At 53.7% G+C, this 18,456-nt stretch overlaps 1 protein-coding gene across 7 annotated transcripts in view; it reads right to left on the bottom strand.

Annotated features, from left to right (window-relative positions):
- Positions 1–1,998: 1,998 nt before the first annotated feature.
- Positions 1,999–18,456, bottom strand: part of TFEB (transcription factor EB) — a 53,011-nt gene continuing 36,553 nt past the window's right edge. For all 7 annotated transcript variants that reach the window (XM_023212783.2, XM_023212782.1, XM_023212777.1 and 4 more), the window contains 8 exons: positions 9,030–9,261; positions 8,692–8,946; positions 7,777–7,857; positions 5,947–6,067; positions 5,792–5,848; positions 5,137–5,212; positions 4,104–4,251; positions 1,999–3,097 (listed from right to left, as the gene is read on the bottom strand). In XM_023212783.2, coding sequence (XP_023068551.1) covers positions 2,618–3,097; positions 4,104–4,251; positions 5,137–5,212; positions 5,792–5,848; positions 5,947–6,067; positions 7,777–7,857; positions 8,692–8,946; positions 9,030–9,239 — 1,428 coding nt within the window. In that variant the 5' untranslated portion in view covers positions 9,240–9,261 and the 3' untranslated portion in view covers positions 1,999–2,617. The remainder of the gene's footprint in view (positions 3,098–4,103; positions 4,252–5,136; positions 5,213–5,791; positions 5,849–5,946; positions 6,068–7,776; positions 7,858–8,691; positions 8,947–9,029; positions 9,262–18,456) is intronic.

Raw genomic sequence — 18,456 nt, 5'->3', positions numbered from 1 at the left:
AAAAAAAAAAAAAAAAAAAAAAAAAATTTCCTCCATGGACCTGACACCTGGAAAGGTGTTGTCCATCAAATATTGCTAAAGGATGCATTCCCCTCTTATTGAATCAGAATCGTTCATAATCACCAGTCAGATTCCGTTCCAGCCACAAGGTGAGGGTCCTTCAGGCTGATCTCAGAAACAGGAACACTTTCTAGTGGCTTATTGAAATACTGGAAGTAGTCCCTGGGCCGGCCTCAACCCAATCGGTAGGACTGCAGGACTCCCCGGCAGAATGGAAGCCACCCAGGCAGACAGCTTGGAATGTACAATGAAGCTGAGTCCCTCAACCCCACCAGCCTGGGCAGGCAACTGCCTAGTCCTGGCCAGGGCACCCTCTTGTGGACAGAACCCCACTCACACCCTCTGTCCTGTCGAATGTACAGTCCATACTCCAATCCCAGAGGTAGTGGCCAGGCTGAAGGAGCCCGGGGCAGGAAACCAGTAGGCAGGTGGAGGGGGCGATATCAGTGATCATTTTTTTTTTTTTTTCCTTTTTAAACATGTTTTAAAACTTTATTTCTTTTTAGCAGACCTCTGCTAGCAGGAACGGCTATCCGTGATCCTGAAGGGCTGTGAGAGGAAGCAGGTGGACAGCCCTCCACTCCACTAGGTGAATCCCCGGGGTGAAGTGGAAGAGCCAGTAGGGTCGGTCGGGAGAGATTTCTCAGGGGCCTGAAGGACCGGCCTTGAGACTTCCCGGAGCCTTCACCCCCCGGCCAAGGCAGCCCAAGCCTAGATCATCAGGTGTCTCCCAGACTTCAGGGCTTGACCCAGACGGGGCTCAGAGGGGTTTCCAGGGCATGGGGAAGTCCCAGGCAGTGGGGTGGAACCTGGAACTAGAAAGAGGCGCCAGCGACCCGGCTGGTTCCACAAGGTCATCCCTGGCTCCATCTGACCTTGAGATTAATCCTGCAGCCTCCGCCAGCCCGGCCACCATCAGCGCCCAGCCGCCCGGCCCATTTTCCTTCTCTCCCCTCGCACGTTAATTGCTCAACGTTGATTTGATCTCCTGTTCTGCATAGAGGAAATTGCCCTCTTAGCCATTTTCATCCTGGGATTTTTTTTTTTTTTTTTTTTAATTAGGCTCCTTCAGCCTCTCAGGGCAATGACGGGGAGCCATTTTGGTCTCTGCCTGAAGCGGCCATGGAGAGCGGAGGGGAACTGGATGAAGCCCGAAAAGGCCTCTCCCCGTTCCCGCCAGGCACCGGGGCTCGAGCAGCCGCCACTCGACCCCTGACTGTTCCCAGCGCATGTCCCCTTCCTGGGCGAGGTATAAACACCAACGTCTCCAAGCAGAAGCCGGAGCACTGCAGCCCGGAGGAAAGGCCTCGCCCAGGCCTCGCTGCCAGAGCCAGAGCGGGGCGGGGGGACCCGGGCCCGTAACCCACGCAGGGTCCTGGGCTCCCGTCTCCTCCCTGTCTATCTCACGGGGGTCCCTTTCCCCAAAGCCCTAGCAGGACGCAGCCCCTCAGTTACCAGGAAGCCCGTCTGGCAGACAGAGGGCGAGCGCCGCCTCCAGAGCGCCCAGCTACAGCTTCTCGAACCGGGTGACCGCCCACCTGGGGAGGTCACCCCCAGAACAGGGGTGGAACAGAAGAAGCATGCCCCCGACCCCGGGCCCAGGGTGCCCCAAATAAGCAGCTAAGGGCGGCAGACTTGGTTTGTGAGCAACCCGCTCGCCACATCAACTGGTCTCGCTCGGGCCGCCGCTGGAGGCGTGGGCCTGGCGTGGCCGCAGCGCCACCTCGTGGTCGTGAGGAGGGACCGTGCCCCCATCAGCACCCAAACCCCTCGGCTTCCCCGGGCAAGGCTGAGGCGTGGGGACACCAGGTGACAAGCGTGTTCCCTCTTCCCTGTACCCCCCACCCCGACCCCCTCCAGGCAGCATCCGCACTCGGGGTTGAATCCTCCCGTTCGCTGTCAGCCCTAGACCCACTCCAAAGAGACAGGACCAGAGGGTACAAAGCACAGTGTTTACTAAAGGCACAAAGTGGGGGGTCGGAGGGCAGCTGCTCTTCCGGCAGTGACCCCTCCCGCTTCTGGCAGCCCCCGCGCTCACACCACCTGGTGGAGAGCTGTTAGCACCAAAGTGAGGGGTGCCCACCTGTGGGAGGGCCGAGGACCAGGCTGCGGGGCGGACCTCCTGCCATCTGAGTCCCAGAAAGGCAGGCCTGGGCACCCCCAGGACCAGTTGCCTCAGATAAGGAGTCTCCCCGACCCTCCAGCATGTCCTTCACTGGTAATGAGGGGTCGGGCTCAGAAGACAGGGCGTCTCCACCAGGCCCTCTTCTCACCTCTAGAACACCCTGCCCCTCACTGCCCCACGATTCCATCTCTGGGAGAGGGGCTGAAGGCCTCTTCCCACTGGGCCAGTCGAGAGGGCTGCCCTGGGGGTGCTTCTCCTGACCCCACAGGTTGCCAGACAGGCACTAAGTCCAAACAGGGGCCAACGGGGAGGAGGGAGGCAGGGCAGGTGGCTACTTCACACACAGTGCAGCCTGAAGGGTGGGAGGGAGGTGCCCCCAGCCCTCCCAGCCCCCAGGCCGGCCCCTGTCCCCTGGCACAGGGGCAGCCAGGGTCACAGCACATCGCCCTCCTCCATGCTGAAGCTGCTTCGGCGGCTGCTGGCCTTGGAGGCCTCGGGGGACATGGTGGACAGAAGTGGATCAGAGGCCAGCGGTAGCAGTGAATCTTCCAGGAGCATGAGGTCCAGATCCTTCTTGGACAGGCTGGGGAATGGGGAGCCATGCTCTGGCGCCAGGGGTTCGGGGTAGCCCGGGGGACCCTCGTCCTCCCTGCCCCCAAAGCTCAGGCTGTGGCTGAAGTCCAGGTGATGGAATGGGGATGGTGGCTGGGTGGGCAGGGGCAGTGGGGCTTGTGGGGGCAGAGCTGGCAGTGGCTCAGGGTCAGGGACCTCAGCCCCCAGCATCAGGGCCTCCCCTGGGCCCTCTTCGCTAGGCAGCTCCTGCTTCACCACCTGCTGGGCCAGCTCAGCCATGTTCATGCCGGACGGGGAGGTGGTAGGGAGGCCGTGCACTCGAGCCTGCATCTCCAGCTCCTGCAGGGGAGCAGACAGAAGGCTGGGGAACACACCCATGGGTACCAGCCACCACCAGGACCCCTCCCCGGGCCTCTGTCACAGCACAGCACCCAAGACCCAAAGTGTTTCTGCTGGAAGAAAGCATCAGGTAGCTCTAGAGTCTAGACCAGTGTTTTTTCAGACTACAAGTGGTAACTCATTAGTGGGTTGTAAAACCACTGTAGTGAGTCTTGACCAACTTTCTGTTTTTTAAATTGAAATTGACTTGTCTAGACTAGACTAGAATAGAAATTATTAGAATGCATTGCATCTATTAAGGATGAGTGGAGCGTTCCTTCATGAAACTTTGATTTTTCACTTTGAGTGTGCCTGTTTGTGCTAGATTTTAATGTAAATTGTATCATCTACCATAAGAAAGAGAAACAAGGTGCAGTCCAATCGTCCTTTGTGTAAAGGGCCAGTCTCAGGTCTAAAGAGGACAAAAGGGCCTCAACACAGAGCCCGGACTAGAACTCTCAGTTCCAGCCGGTAGGGCTGACTCTGCCAAGCTCCTTGTTCTTTAGGTTGGCCCTGTGGAGATTCCTAGTGCCACCCACCAAATGATTCCAGCTCTCTACCTTCCAGGTACATAATAGGTTTGCATTTTCCTGCCTCTTGAGGTTAGAGTACTCACAGAGTGTGCTCGCATTGGCCAAGCCCATTGAACAGAAGTGACATGTGGCACCTTAAGAGTGACAGTGGCTTTAAAAGCCAGCTCTAGATGTGCCATCAGAGAGCTAGGTCCCAGCAGCCTGGGTCCCAGAATGAGGGTCTCACAGAACAGAACCTCCAGCTGATATATGTTGCTTAAAGATGCTGAGGATTGTTTGTTACCAAAGCAAAACATCCTAACTTGATACATCCTCCTTCCTAATGGGCATCGTTCCTGTGTCTCCAACTTCAGAAGTCTAAGTACTGCCCCCCTGGGGCCAGGAGCCAGGTTAAGGGTCAGAGTTACGAAAGAAGTCCAAGTTCAGAACCAGACCTGGATACGGAGCCAGAGTTGCTTGTTGGTCATCTCCAGGCGGCGAGAGTGGTTCTCCAGCTCCCTGGACTTCTGCAGGTCCTTCTGCATCCTCCGGATGTAATCCACAGAGGCCTTGAGGATGGTGCCCTTGTTCCAGCGCACGTCCCTGCAGCAGCAGGCCAGGCAAATTAGAGGTGTATTGCTCAGAAGAGTGGCCAAATCCTTGCCCCTTCTCTGGTTGCAGAGTTTATGTGGCCTGTCCCAGTCTTACCCAGCAACCCCAGACCTAGAGATGGAGGTGGCTAATCTCAGTTTGCACAGAATAGGCCCTCCCTGGTGACTTCTGTTGCCACTGCCCACCTCATTAATCTCATGAAACTGGACAATTCAGAGCAGCCTTCTTCCCAAGACTACCAAGACCTCAGCCCAGCCTACCCTGGACTCTCAATCCTCCTGCCCCTCAAACACCTTTTTTTTTTTTTTTTTTTTTTTTTTTGAGACGGAGTCTCATTCTGTTGCCCAGGCTGGAGTACAGTGCAGTGGCGAGATCTTGGCTCACTGCCACCTCTGCCTCCTGGGTTCAGTCAATTCTCCTGTCTCAGCCTCCCGAGTAGCTGGCACTACAGGCACACACCACTGTGCCCAGCTAATTTTTGTATTTTTAGTGGAGATGGGGTTTCGCCATGTTGGCCAGGCTGGTCTTGAACTCCTGACCTCAAGTGATCTGCCTGCCTCAGTTTCCCAAAATGCTAGGATTACAGACGTGAGCCCAGCCTCTTGTCTACCAGCCAAGTGGCCTTAAGAAAACTTTCTCAGCATGACTCCTCCTCCAAGAATCCTCCCTTGACCTCAGCCTCACTTCCAGGACAGAAACTCATCTGTCTTGAGCTTTCCTGATTTGGGAGAGGGAGAGATCTTTTCTCAAATAGATGAACTTCTAGAAGGAATTCTGCTCCCAACCTAGCAACTAGCACAGGGCTGAGGGCAGATAATACTTGTCGGCTGCTGCCCACCGCAGACCCATCACCCTCCCCCTCAGAAACCTGCTCACAGGTCATTGGCCTTGGGGATCAGCATTCCCAACTCCTTGATGCGGTCGTTGATGTTGAACCTTCGTCTCCTTTCAACTAAAGGTAACAGATTCCAGAAGGAGCAATTAGAGGGATGGGGATCCCCCGTCCCATGGGGAGAAGTATCCAACCCAGGGAGGGGTGCTTCAGGGCAACCTGCAGCTTAGATTTGTCCTTCTAGGAAGTAAGAGGTGACAGATTGGGATTTCTACAGGGATGAGGGGGTCCAGGGCAAAGGCCAGACACAGTTAACAGCGCTGAAAGGTAGAATCAACCCTAGTGATGCTGGCAGCACAGCAAAGCTGCCTGGGGTAGGACTCTTCCCCGCTACACAGAACTCTGACGCCCCAGCTCCCATGCCTTAACCCAGAAAACAACCTGATAAACTGGGGGCTTCATGAATATCCCTTCCAGGAATCCTTCCCACCCCCTCCTAAAGAGGTCTAGTGGAAAGACAGCACTAATAGACCCAGGCACCACTGAGTGACAGCAATGGGAGGGCTTACGCCATCTGCAAGTGAAGTGGCCATGAGCAGGGAAGCCTTCCACCTGTGCAGGTCAGGCAGTGGCTTTTTAGCCAGCCCAGGTGAGAACAAGGAAGAGGGAGGCAGGGAGACGGGGAAGGGCAGGACTCACTTAAGTTGTGATTGTCTTTCTTCTGCCGCTCCTTGGCCAGGGCCCTGCTCTCAGCATCTGGAGGCCAAAAGAGAAGGAGAGAAGAGCTGGGAGGGAGGGAGAAAAGGACGTAGGAGTTGGGTATTCAAAGGCACAGGGATAGAGGGAGGCAGTACCTGTGAGCTCTCGCTTCTGGGTCAGGTCCGCAGGGCAGGAGCTGCTGGTGACACCCACTAGGGAGGCTGTGACCTGGGGGTCGCTGCTGTACACATTCAGGTGGCTGCTGGACAGGGGTAGCTGTGGGGTGAGGGGTGAGGGAGACCCATGAGTATCCCCCTGTCCACAGGGAGCCCCCTCTGGGGCCTGTCATCCCAGAATCAGTCCTTCCCGGGGACACCTGGAGTGTCAGAATTCACCTTGGGCCCCTTCACCCAGCAATTCAACCTGAAGGTCTGCAGAGTCCAGAGCTGAATAAGATGCATTCCCTGGCCTCAAGGAGCCCCTGGCCTAGAGTGGCTGAGAGAGTGATCCAACCAATAATATGTGATAGGGTTAGGCCCCAGGCATTATGGAAGCCCTAGAGCAGGTCATCTAATCAATTCTAGAGTTTCTGGACAGTTTCCTGGAGGGCGTGGAACTCAAGAGAGTCTGAGCAGAGATGTGAGACAAGGCACTCCAGGCAGCCGCCAGGGCACCAGCAGACAGGGCCGCTCGGCAGAGCATAATTGCAGCAGCTCAAGGGGCAGAAGTGGTGGGGGAGGAGGTGCTGCAGGCAGGGCAGGTGTATCTGGATCCCCAGTACAGTGTTTGACTTGCAAAGATACTGGAGTTTTGGAATGGGCAGCCAAGGGAAGTTTAAGCAGGAGTCTGACAGGGAGAGACCTGAACTCTGGAAAGATCTCCTGCCACAGAAACATGCAGAACAAATCCCAGGTCCAGATACCCCACAGTGTACACAGGAACTACTAAAGGGACCAGTCGCTTGCACCCTCCCTCCTTCCTCAGCCCTCGCTGCCCCTGCTAGCTGTAGTTTTGGACCCAGCCAGTCCCGGCCAGCTCCTGCTAGGCCACTCAGCGATGTCACCAGGGCAGTGGGGACTAAGGATTAACTCCCCACCACAGGAACTGGGGACTTTCCCTCAGTGGCATGGGCTGGGGCCAGGATCAGGGTAAAAGGCTCACACCCAAAGGCAGGAGTAAGCAGCTGAGATTCAGGAGCTGCAAAGAAAAGCGGGCGGGAGAGGCGCTGGCAATCCCACCTGCTCAGTGCACACACCTGTCACCTTTGTGCAGAGCTTGCCCTCAACTTCTTCCCTCATCTAATCTTCCCACAATCCTGTGGGTAGAGAGCATCACCCCCATTTTGCAGCTGAGAAAACCGGGCTTTAGTACGCTTGAGGGATTTCCTAAGGTCACAGCAAAAGCCAGAAGCCAGGCCTCTTGACTCCAAGCCCAGCTCCTCCCCACCTGCCACCCCACCTCTGCCAGGAGACAAAGGAAGCTGCCAGAGGGAGTGTTCCTGTGGTTGGGGACAAGGCCAGCCCCAGATCACTTGCCCCATGGAGTGAGGGACACAGACAGGCTTTTGCCTGTTGGGCCTCGGGCTTGGTAAAGGAGGGGAAGCCCAGGTCCCCAAAGGAACTCATTAGTTCCACACCTTCCTGTAGACACACTGTCCCTCCACTGATGCAGTGCTCTCCCTGCCTCCCCCTGCCCTTCCCGAACCTGGAAACCTCCCCCACCAGGCCCGCTCCATGTCCCCAGCCCCTTCTCCCCTCTGAAGCCCCATGGTGTGCAGAGGCTGAGGCACATCCTTCTTGCTTCTTAATTCCTCTTGGCCCTGGCCCTTGTCACATTATTTAGTGAAAATGACTGTTATCTCGACAGAAGCATGCCAGCTCTGCCCAGGGAGAACCCTGTCTCCAGCTCTCTCCAGGCTCAGAGCCACTGTGGGTGCCCCCCTCCCTAGAACCCTTGCACACCCACCCCACCCTGGCCAGCAGTACCGTGTTGGGCATCTGCATTTCAGGATTGATGTAGCCAAGGACATCGTCCAGACGCATAATGTTGTCAATGACATCATCAAACTGGAAAAGAGAAAAGTCCACCTGGGGAGGGCCCACCAGGAGCTGGGCAGGGGAAAGAGGCAACGGGACAGCCATTGACCTGGAGGGACCTTGGAGCCCACCTCACCCAACATACTTATCTGGGGAAAGAGAAAATAGGCCCAGAGAAGAGATGAGCTGTCCAGGTCCCACTGGCACAATGTGAAGCCACGGTTCTTGCCAAGGAGTCTACCTGCCCAGGGAGCTTCCTTGATCTCACTTCTGTCTCTGGCTTGGGGAGTGTGCTGGGCTTTCCCAGATATGCCTTCTGTTTCTCCCTAGCAGAGCTTTTTTTTTTTGATAAGGAGTTTCACTCTGTCACCCAGGCTGAAGTGCAGTGGTGTGATCTCAGCTCACTGCAATTTCCGCCTTCCTGATTCAAGCGACTCTCCTGCCTCAGCTTCCCGAGTAGCTGGGATTACAGGTGTGCACCACCATGCCCAGCTAATTTTTGTATTTTGGTAGAGATGGGGTTTCACCACGTTGGCCAGCCTGTTCTCAAACTTCTGACCTCAAGTGATCTGCCCGCCTCAGCCCCCCAAAGTGTTGGGATTACAGGCGTGAGCCATAGCACCTGGCTTCCTAGCAGAGCTTTTGAAAGTAAGGATGGCGTTTCCTCTGTGAGGCTCCCTGAAGGCAGGGCTGTGTCTCCCCCGCTGAGATTGGGGCTCCCTGAGGAGGGCTCTGTCCCCACCTCAGACCGAGGCTCCCTGAAGGTGGCACCCCTGCTTCTGCCATTAGACCGTGAGTCTCAGAAGCACAGCAGTGGGCATGAGCTCTACAAGCAGCACGGCCACTGGCCAGCTCCTCACTCACCTCCCTCTCAGGGTTGGAGCCAATGTGCAGCATGGCCATGGGGCTATTGGGAGCACTGTTGCCAGCGGAGGAGGACAGCACGTGTCCAGCTCGCACTCCTGGGGAGGCAGCTGGTGGGGGCTTCGGAGAGCCCTGGGCTGGGCTGATGTGGGCGGCAAACTTGTTCCCGTAGGTCTCGGACAGGTACTCCCGCACCTTCTGATGCTGTGACTGCTGCAGATGGTAGGATGTGGGATTCTCCAGGTAGGACTGCACCTGGGATGGGGAAACGGCAAGGGCTCTAGGGGAGGCTGGGACTAGTGGGGACAGGGTAGGGGGCAGGCCAGAACAGGCCCTACCTTCAACACCTCCCCAGGCACAGGTGGTGGCGACTGGAAGTGGACGGGGGTGTTGATGGCCGGGGTGGGCGGCCCCCCGAGCTGCTGCTGTTGCTGCTGCTGCTGCTGCATGTAATGCATGACAGCCTGCTGCTGCATGCGCTCCCGCTGCTCCTCCTGCTGTGCCTGCTCCCGCATGAGCTGCATGCGCAGCCCTATGCGTGATGCCATGGTGGCTGCCGGTACTGGCTCCCTGTGGACAAGAAGGGACGGCAGGTATATGAGGTATGTGTCCTCCTCAATGCACAGGGGCTGGCAGGGATCGCATCCATTTTAGAGGAGAAGACACCGAGCCCTGAGAGGGGAAGAGATTTGCCCAGGGTCGCTGAGCAAGCGGGTGACAGCTGAGACATGAATCCAAGTTTCCTGGTTCCTGGACCAAAACTGAAGGTTCTGTCTTCTTCACTCATTGCAGTTGGTAAATCCCAAACTCTAAGAGTCAACCTCCACTCCTCTCTGTGTCACGCCCACATCCTGATCCTGTTAGATCTGATCTCAGATCCATCCTCCTTTGCTGCCACAAGGTGGGCCCAGGCTATCCCGGGTCTTACTCGGAATCCCGCAGGAGCAGCCCAGTATTCAGACTGCCTCCTCTGGCTTGCCGTCGGACGTTCTACTGGCAACTCAGTAGAGCAACTCATTTAACTCCTGTTCAATCCTAAGTCAGATCCTGTCCTCCCCTCTGCTCACAACTCCCCATGGCTCCCACCTTCCTCAGGCGAAAAGATAAAGTCCTTACCATGACTGGAAAGGCCCCCTAGGATCTGGCCCACCTCATGTTCCCCTTTGACCCATCCACCAGCTCTCCCTCTTGTTTTATCTGCTCCGGGTGCATCCTCCAGGCACTTTGCAATCCCTGAAACATCCCAGGCATGCCCCCACCTCAGAGCCTTTGCACTTGCTGTTCCCTCTGCCTGGAATGCTCTCCCCCCAGATGACATCATGGCTCACTCCTTCACCTCCTCCAAGGCTCATATGTTACCTTACAGAGACCTTCTAGGACCACCCTATTAAAATTACAAAGTCCCCCATCCCCACTCCCTATGCTCCTTCCCTTTTATTTTTATTTTCCTCCATATCACTTATCACCATCTTAAGTACTATGCATTTTTGCCTAGCTGTTTCATTCATTGTCTGTCTCTTTCTTACTGGGAATGCAAACTTCCCTGAGGGCAGGCATTTTCTGTCTTTTTCACTGCTATACCCTGGCCCTCTGGCCCAGGACCAGGGACATGGCAAATGCTGAATGCATGTGTGAAGAAATGTATCTTATTAGTGAGCCAGGCAATGGGGATACAACTGTAGTGAGCCAGGCAATGGGGATACAACTGTAGTTTCTGAGCTCATGGAGCCTACAGCGTAATAAAGAGGAAGGCAAGGCCACAGGCTTAGGAGGGCCTGGATGGGGAAGGCCACTTCCGAGCACCTGGCACTGCCAGAGCCCAGAGAGGACTTCACCACCCAGTACATCAGCCCTAATCTTCTACAGGTCTCAGCGGGACAGGAGTGACTTAAGCCCCCCAGCCCAGTCTGGAAGGAAAGACAGGGAAGAACGAGTCCTACAGCCGGGCCCATTCTGTCCCTAGCTCATTGAGTGATCCTGGGTAAGTGACCCTGGGTAAGTCCCTTCCCCCTCTGAGCCTCCATCTCTCCACGCACAAAATGAAAGGGTTGGACCCAGTAATTTCTAAAGTCCTCCCCAGCTGAGACAGGCTGAGCCTCTGAGATGCAGGGCTCCTGAGTGTGTCCAGACCCCATGAAGGTCCTGACAGGGGCTGGAGGGTCCCATCTTGGGAATATTGCAAGAGGCAGTATGACTCTGTGGTTGAGCAAGGACTTTTGAACTGAGAAAATATGGGCTTGAATCCTAGTTCTGCCACATCTTTGCTGTGTGACCTTGGGCAAGTCACTTAACCTCTCTGAGCGTCGATTTCTCATTAGTAAACAGTCTCTGCTTCAGAAGATTGGAGCATGATATGAAATTAATAGGTCTTGCACAGCATGTAGCACCTGGGAGGCTGAGTGCATGAGACATAGATGGGCACATGACTGGCAGGCAAACTGATCAGTGTGGACCAGAGGCCAGAGCTGCGTCTCAAGCTCCTAACAATGAGGCCCAGACCTCAGTGGGTGACAAAAGGGAAGCAGCAAAGGCTGACATGTTCTGGCTAATGCCAAACAGTGGACTTAGTCAGCATTAGCAAAAAAAAAAAAAAAAAAACTGGCAAATATTCAGTGAAAATCACCAGATCATAGAAATAATAATAACTTGCATTTATTTGAGCATTTACTGTATGTCAGGCAATGTTCCAAACTCCTTCACCTTGAACAGCCCTATGAAGTAGTTCTGCGTATTACTCTCCTTTTATAAATAAGGAGAAACAGAGGCACAGGAGATTAAGTGTCTTTCGGCAGTGGAAGGGACAGAGCTGGAACCCAGCCCCAGGTAGCATGGCCTCTGAGCCCATGCTGGGGAGGAGAGGGTCTCCACACAGAGCAGGGAGGAAGCTTACTGCAGGCTGCCTGGCTGCCAGGCCCAGGAATGGAGCCCATGCCACCTGACTGCCAGCCAGGGTTCCTCCCACCACCACTGTGCCTTCCCGACAAGGTAGGAAGGCAGGCAGTGGCCCTCACCCCACCCTCCTTCCTTCTCTGCCCCTCTACACCATGAATCAGTAAAGGGGCTGTCTCAGCCCCTTGGGTCTCTCCGCCAGCTCCCAATGGGGCAGTCCCAGAAAGAAAGGAGCAGATGCCCACCACCCCCTTCCCAGCCTGCAGCAGGAACACAGCTGCAGCCTCCACACATGCCTTCACCCACCCCCTTCCTATGCTGCTACAGAGGGGTATCCCTATCTTTGTACCCCCACTGCCCACCACACATACACTAGCCCTACAGACCTCATAGGCTCTGACCCCAGCCCAGCCCACCCCCTCGCAGCTGTACCCCCTACACACCCATCCACACGGCACTGGGTCACCCCCCCAACCCTTGGGGACAATCTGACTTCAGTTGGCCCTGGTGGGGGTGTGGGCACCGGGCCTGGCAGTGCCAGCCGGCACAGGGAGGGCTGGGGGAGAACGATCCCCTTGTTTCTCTGACAAAGAGCTGAGCGTCTGGCCTGGCCTCGCCTGGACTGGAGTTGGCTTTGCTATGAGGAGAGCCTGGGCTGGGCCCTGCCTCTCACTGGCTGGGCCAGCCTCAGTTCCCTCATCCGCACAATGGACTTGGGAATCCCTGCCCCACCGCGGCCTGCCAGAATCTGGGTGAGCCTCCCGGGAGAGGACGTTGGAGAAGTGGACACAGCAAGGTGTCTGTGCATCAGTGGGCGTCAGTAGCCTTAGCTACCGTCCCCTGTCCTCTGACAGAGGCTGGCAGGGTAGTGAGGCTCCCCATCCCCATTGCTGGAGCTGTCACACGCACAGAGCTTGTCCTCCGGTGAAGCTTCAGTCCTCTCCCCAGCCCCGGCTGCCAGCCTGGGTGGCTGAATGTGGTGTGGGTGGGATGGATATGGAGTAAGGGAGGGGCCTGAGGGGATCGGAGAGCAATGGGGATGGTCCAGGACATGCTGGTCCCCCCACCCTCAGCCTCCAAGCATGCCCACTCACTCTCAAACCCTGAGGGGCCACTCACAGCCTCCCTTGACACCCAGTCTGGCCAGGAAGAACTAAGAGGATGGACGTGGGAGAACCAAAATGTCCCTAGCCCCACCCACCATCGGGCCCTTCAGACCCACCATGCCTGGAAAGGGTCCACCGTGCGCGCATTCAGTAACACTGGGGGCCTGGAGTGCCTACTGCATGTAGACACCAGGAATGGGGCATTTCCCTGGAGAGCCATCTCCCTGCCCCTCCCAGGTAACATTCTCCTCCTAAAAGGAAGGGTTTGATGCCCCAGAGAATCCCTGCCTCTCCCCCATCGCATAGCTGTCCCCATCCACACCCCAGGACCCTCCAGCTGCCTCCTGCTGCTGCCCACCCAGAACCTCTCTGCTGACTCCACCTCAAAGCCCAGACTGGGTTCCAGCTTAGTCATGTCCAAAATGAGTTCTGCAGTCCCACAGGCTCACTGCCCCTACTGGCTAGGTGACTTCAGAAAGCCAGTTCACCTCTCTGTGCTTTGCTGTCTTCCTCTGTAAAACGCAGCACCTGCTAATCACAGCATCTGCCTTTTGGGGCCATTGGGAGGATTCAAGGTAAGTGTGTGGCAGTCGCTTCATAACCAGGGATCCCAGTCTCCTCTGGTCAGGCCATAGCTGGTTTCACCCAGCCTGTATGTGGGCTTTGCCTGTCAGTCATTTACAGCTTAGTATGAACCAGTCTTGTTAGAGCCGTACCTGAGGGAAGATGTGGGCACAGGGAGGAGAAAGACAAGGAGAAATCACTGGTCTCCATGAGAGAGGCAATGAGAAAGAGGAGCCCAGAAGAGAAAAGTCTCAGATGTATGAAAGAAGATATCAAAGATATAGCACTGAGTGGACAAGGTAACCTGCAGAATAAAAGGCACAGCTTGAGCCCATGAAGCATGAAATGGTGTATGTGTAGAAAACAGGACGATCATAGTACCAGCCGCTAAATGCTTCGTGAATGATTGCCACGGGTCAGGGCTGGTCAATGTGCTTTTCCTAATGTTAATTCTGTTTTTTCTAGTATTGTCCCCATTTTTCCTGGAGGAAACCAAGGCACAGAGAGGTGAAGGAACTCACTCAAGGTTACACAGCTGATTAAGTAACAGAATGGAGATATGATCCAGGCAGCCTGGTTCACAGCCCCTAGTCTTTAACTACTATTCTTGGCTCTCCCAGCACCCCAAACTGTTCAGAGTTGTTACCGCTGGGGAGGGGAGTGGGAAGGGGTGATGGAGGGGGAGGGATAAAGAGGGATTTTTATAGTTCCTCGTTCCACTGGAGAAGCACTCAGCTCTTATAGTGGGAATATGTGTGACTTGTGTGATTCTGTTAACAGGAGAAAGGAAGCACAGCAGCTTCTGGGGATTTATGGGGGGCCTGACCTGCTTCCAGTGCTTCCAGTCATGTCCACAGGTGGGTCACCAATGGGAAGGAATCCCCTCAGCTCCACCTGGGCTGGCCCAAACCCTGCCCTGCTCGGTGCAGTGGTCATTAGGCCAGGCGTGGACCCTGGGTGAGGACACCAAGTGGCCAGCAGAGGCACAGAGCCAGGGCCAGCAGCCACTGAGCATTTGGAGCTGGAGGGCCAGGGCCCCACTCAGGTTCTACCACAGTCCCAGACAAGAGTTTCTTGGGGAGTACCACCTTCATGCAGTGCCCTCAAACTACCCTCAGCTGACGCCGGTCCATTCAGTGGCTTGTGAGGCCTGAACTGCCTTGGGAATTTTTCTGCCCTCTAAATGATCCTTTAAAACATGGAGCAGGAAGCTGAAAACACACTCCATGATCCATGGATTCCACTCCTATGCATGCCCAACAAAAAAGCATCCCCGTGGTCACCAAAGCACATATACTAGAATGTTTGCGTGTATAGGAGCCAAAACTGGAAACCACCCAAATGTCCATTAAAGAAAGATAGATAAAGAAGTGTTGGGCCGGGCGCGGTGGCTCACGCCTATAATCCCAGCACTTTGGGAGGCCGAGGCAGGCAGATCACTTGAGGTCAGGAGTTCGAAGCCAGCCTGGCCGACATGGTGAAACCCCATCTCTACTAAAAATACAAAAATTAGCCGGGCGTGGCGGTGCATACCTGTAGTCCCAGCTACTCGGGAGGCTGAGACAGGAGAATCACTTGAACCCGGGAGGCAGAGGTCGCAGTGAGCCGAGATGGTGCTACTGCACTCTAGCCTGGGCGACAGAGTGAGACTCCGTCTCAAAATAAATAAATAAATAAATATTGAAGTGGTGGTACATCCATACAATCAAATGCTACAAAGCAATGACGGCAAATGCACTGTTGTCACACATGACATAGATGACTCTCGAAGACATAATGTTAACAAAAGAAGCCAGACACAAAAGCATATACAGCATGCTCTGCGTATATGAGTTCAAAAACAGACAACAGTAATCTACTATGTTAGAACTCAGGATCCTAATTACCCTTGGGGGAGTGCCTCGGAGGGGGCACAAGATGGCTTGGTGGGTAAGGAGATTAGGAAAGTTCTGTAATTTGATATGGGTGTTGGTGCCATGAGAGTGTCATATTTACGATAATTTGTATAGCTGCTCCCTTACAATTTATAATTTTCTGTATGTGTGTTCTCATTTAAAAATCACATAAGAATGAGGGTGGACCAGCCTGGCATGGTGGCTCACACCTGTAATCCCAGCACTTTGGCAGGCCGAGGCAGGCGGATCACTTGAGGTCAGTAGTTCAAGACCAGCCTGGGCAACATGGTGAAACCCCATCTCTACTAAAAATACAAAAATTAACCAGGTGTGGTGGCACATGCCTGTAGACCCAGCTGCTTGGGAGGCTGAGGCAGGAGAATCGCTTGAACCCGGGAGGCAGAGGTTGCGGTGAACTGAGATCGCACCATTGCGCTCCAGCCTGGGTAACAAGAGCGAAACTCCATCTCGGAAAAAAAAAAAAAAAAAAGAATGAGAGCAGACAGTAAATAGTTTAAAAGAAGAGTTAGGTAAACTACCTTCACCAACACCATCCCTTCCCCCAAAACCCCCCCTTGCCCAAGTGTGTCTATGACTTTAAAATGCCTTTGGTACCAGGCACCTTCAACACAACTGCCAGAGCATACCTTGGTACAACCTCTTTGGAAAAGCAATTTGGCAATATATGTCAAAGCCTTGAAAAATATTCACCAGTCCAAGGAAGTAATCATAGATGCAGAAAAGGATTTTGTGCATAAAGATGCACTTCACATTATACAGAAAAAAGTCAAAACTAACCTCAATGTCCAGTTATAGGATAGTTAAATCAATTATGGCGTGTCCCTCCTGATGGACTGCTATACTTAAAATAAATAACATGGGGATATGTCAGGTGACAAAATGTAGGATGTAGGGGGAATTGTATATAAAATCTGATCATCACAATGTAAAATATGTATAGAAAAACCTCTTGGGAGGAAATATACAAAATTATTACTGATTTCTTTGGACGATGTAACCATAAGTATTTTGTGTGGTTTTTAAAAGCCACACAAAAAAAGAATGTTAAAGTAACATTCTTTTGGAATGTTACTCTTTCTCTATAATGAACATGTATATCTTTCTAAATGAAAAAAAAAAATATGTTATGCTAACAGCTAATGCTTACAGAGGGCTTACCTTGTGCTAGGTACTGCTCAAAGCGCCTATGTAATTATCACAATTATTTCATGATATGAGTGATGTGGGTACCATTATTGTCCCCACTCAAGGAATGAGGAAACACAGGCCCAGAGAGGTTGTCACTTGCTGAAGGTCACAGAGCTAATGAGTGGCAAGGCTGGACCCTGGCAGTCTGGCTGCACAGCCCCAACCCTGGGGCTGGGAGTTTGGCCTCAGTCCTGCATTCAGGGTGAGGGCAGCCACGTTTTGTTTCAGGAATTCTCACTGAAGAAGTCTCCCTGCGATCAAAGAGTTTCAGCAGCTGATCTCTTTCATCCAGCCCAGGCGCCAGAGGGTGTCCGGGATGATGGAACAGTCTGGAATCCCCAAACACAGGCAGAAAAAAAAATTCTACCCTTCCTCAAAGAGCAGAGATAATTTCCTGTATTCCCAGAAAAACATATGTCTGGCGGCTGAAACAACAAAGTGTGCAAGCCCAGCGGCTGGGAGGCCTGTTTAAGCCATTGATGACGCTCTGCACCTCTGTGGTCGGAAGAAGTTTTCTTCTGATTCAGTCTGTTACACACTCTCTCTTGTGGGGGAGCTGCCTGGTCAGTCCTGGGGAAAGAAACTGACTGCTAAAAGAAGGCTTCCTGAACAGGTGCGAGGTTCCTGGAGGCAAAGGAAGGACTTTGTGGCCTCCTAGGAACCTTTCAGCCTTGGGAAGGGAAGAGAGGAAAAAATACCAAACTTGGGGTTTTTCTCAGCCCTCTCTGGCAGAGGAGGCAGCAGAGGAAGTTCTGATGAACTAGGAAACAGAACAAGGACATCATATAATCCTCATGGACAAAGCCATTCCAAATTATGGAGGTGGTCATGAGTCACTGTAGGGCCTGGGGAGGGGGCATCAGATGGCCCAGACCCAAACAGGGTGAGGGGTGGAAAGGTGTCCTACAACTCCCAGGAGCCAGCAATCCTGCCCATATGATGCTGTGGGAAAGACCAAGTGCTTGGGTTCAAGTCGTAGCCTTAGACTGGACTCAATTGTCTGGGCATGGCCTCAGTCTCCCCATCAGTCAAGCAGGGCTTGCCAGCTGGGGCCACGTCTCCCTCAGAGCAGTTGTGCTCTAAGTGAGGAGGCTGGGTGTGGAGGTTGTCTGCAGGTGTGAATTTGTGGGCAAAGGGGAGGTGTCACCATTCTGATCACTGTTCAATGTTCCTCCATCCAGGCCCACTGGGGGCATCACTGCACAAGTTCCTTTGGGGAAAAGGGTCCCATCCATTCACCCATTCACACACACACACACACACACACACACACACACCCCATCTGAAAGCCCAGACTGGGGCAGAGCAGCCTAGTGGTAACCCTAGCCTCAGTCTCTCCTTACTAGATAGGGGCAGAAAGCCCTCAGGCCAGCTTTTCCTATTACCAGGAGCCCTCTGTTTCCTCTCCAAAAGCCTTGGGTCTTTTAAGATTTTCTTTTCCAGAGCTTGTATATCATGTCATTCACTGCAGGAGATGAGAGAGGCAGGTGAGCAATAACAATGTCCACCTCGTTGGGTTCTGAGGGATAAGTAGGCGGAGTGTTTAGCACAGTTCCTGGCACACTGGAGATACTTCATACTAGAGCCTTTTATTATATTAGCTGGCAACTTCTGATACTGAAACATAGCAAACCCAAGACACCTGGTAAGTGTGCACTGTTTGATTGGAAGGTCCTTGATATCAGAAGCAGAAATGAGGTCAATGGGACACGCAAATGCTTTTAACAGTTTTAATGCCATGTTTTGGTCTTTTTCCCTTTTAATGAAGTGTAACTTATCCTAGCAAAATGCATATACTTGTAGTGTGTACAGCTCAATGAATTTTTACAGGTGTGTGGCCTTGTGTAATCACTGTTTAGATCAAGATGGAGAATGTCACCATTACCCTGGCAGGTTCCCTCCAGGACCCTGTCCTGCATCACCATGGCTGAGTGCTACTGGTCTCCAACAGCACACAAAGGCTGCCATGCAGGATGTGGTCTTCAGTATCTTTCATGAAATGGAACCACTCTGCCAAGTGGGACACTTACTGAGGACTGACCAACCCGTTTGTGATGAATAAAGATCAAGAAACAAAGAATGAATTACATGAGGAAGCAGAG

This window comes from Piliocolobus tephrosceles, chromosome 5, assembly GCF_002776525.5.
Source record: "Piliocolobus tephrosceles isolate RC106 chromosome 5, ASM277652v3, whole genome shotgun sequence".
Taxonomy (NCBI): Eukaryota; Metazoa; Chordata; class Mammalia; order Primates; family Cercopithecidae; genus Piliocolobus; species Piliocolobus tephrosceles.
This window is presented reverse-complemented; position numbering and strand designations above follow the sequence as displayed.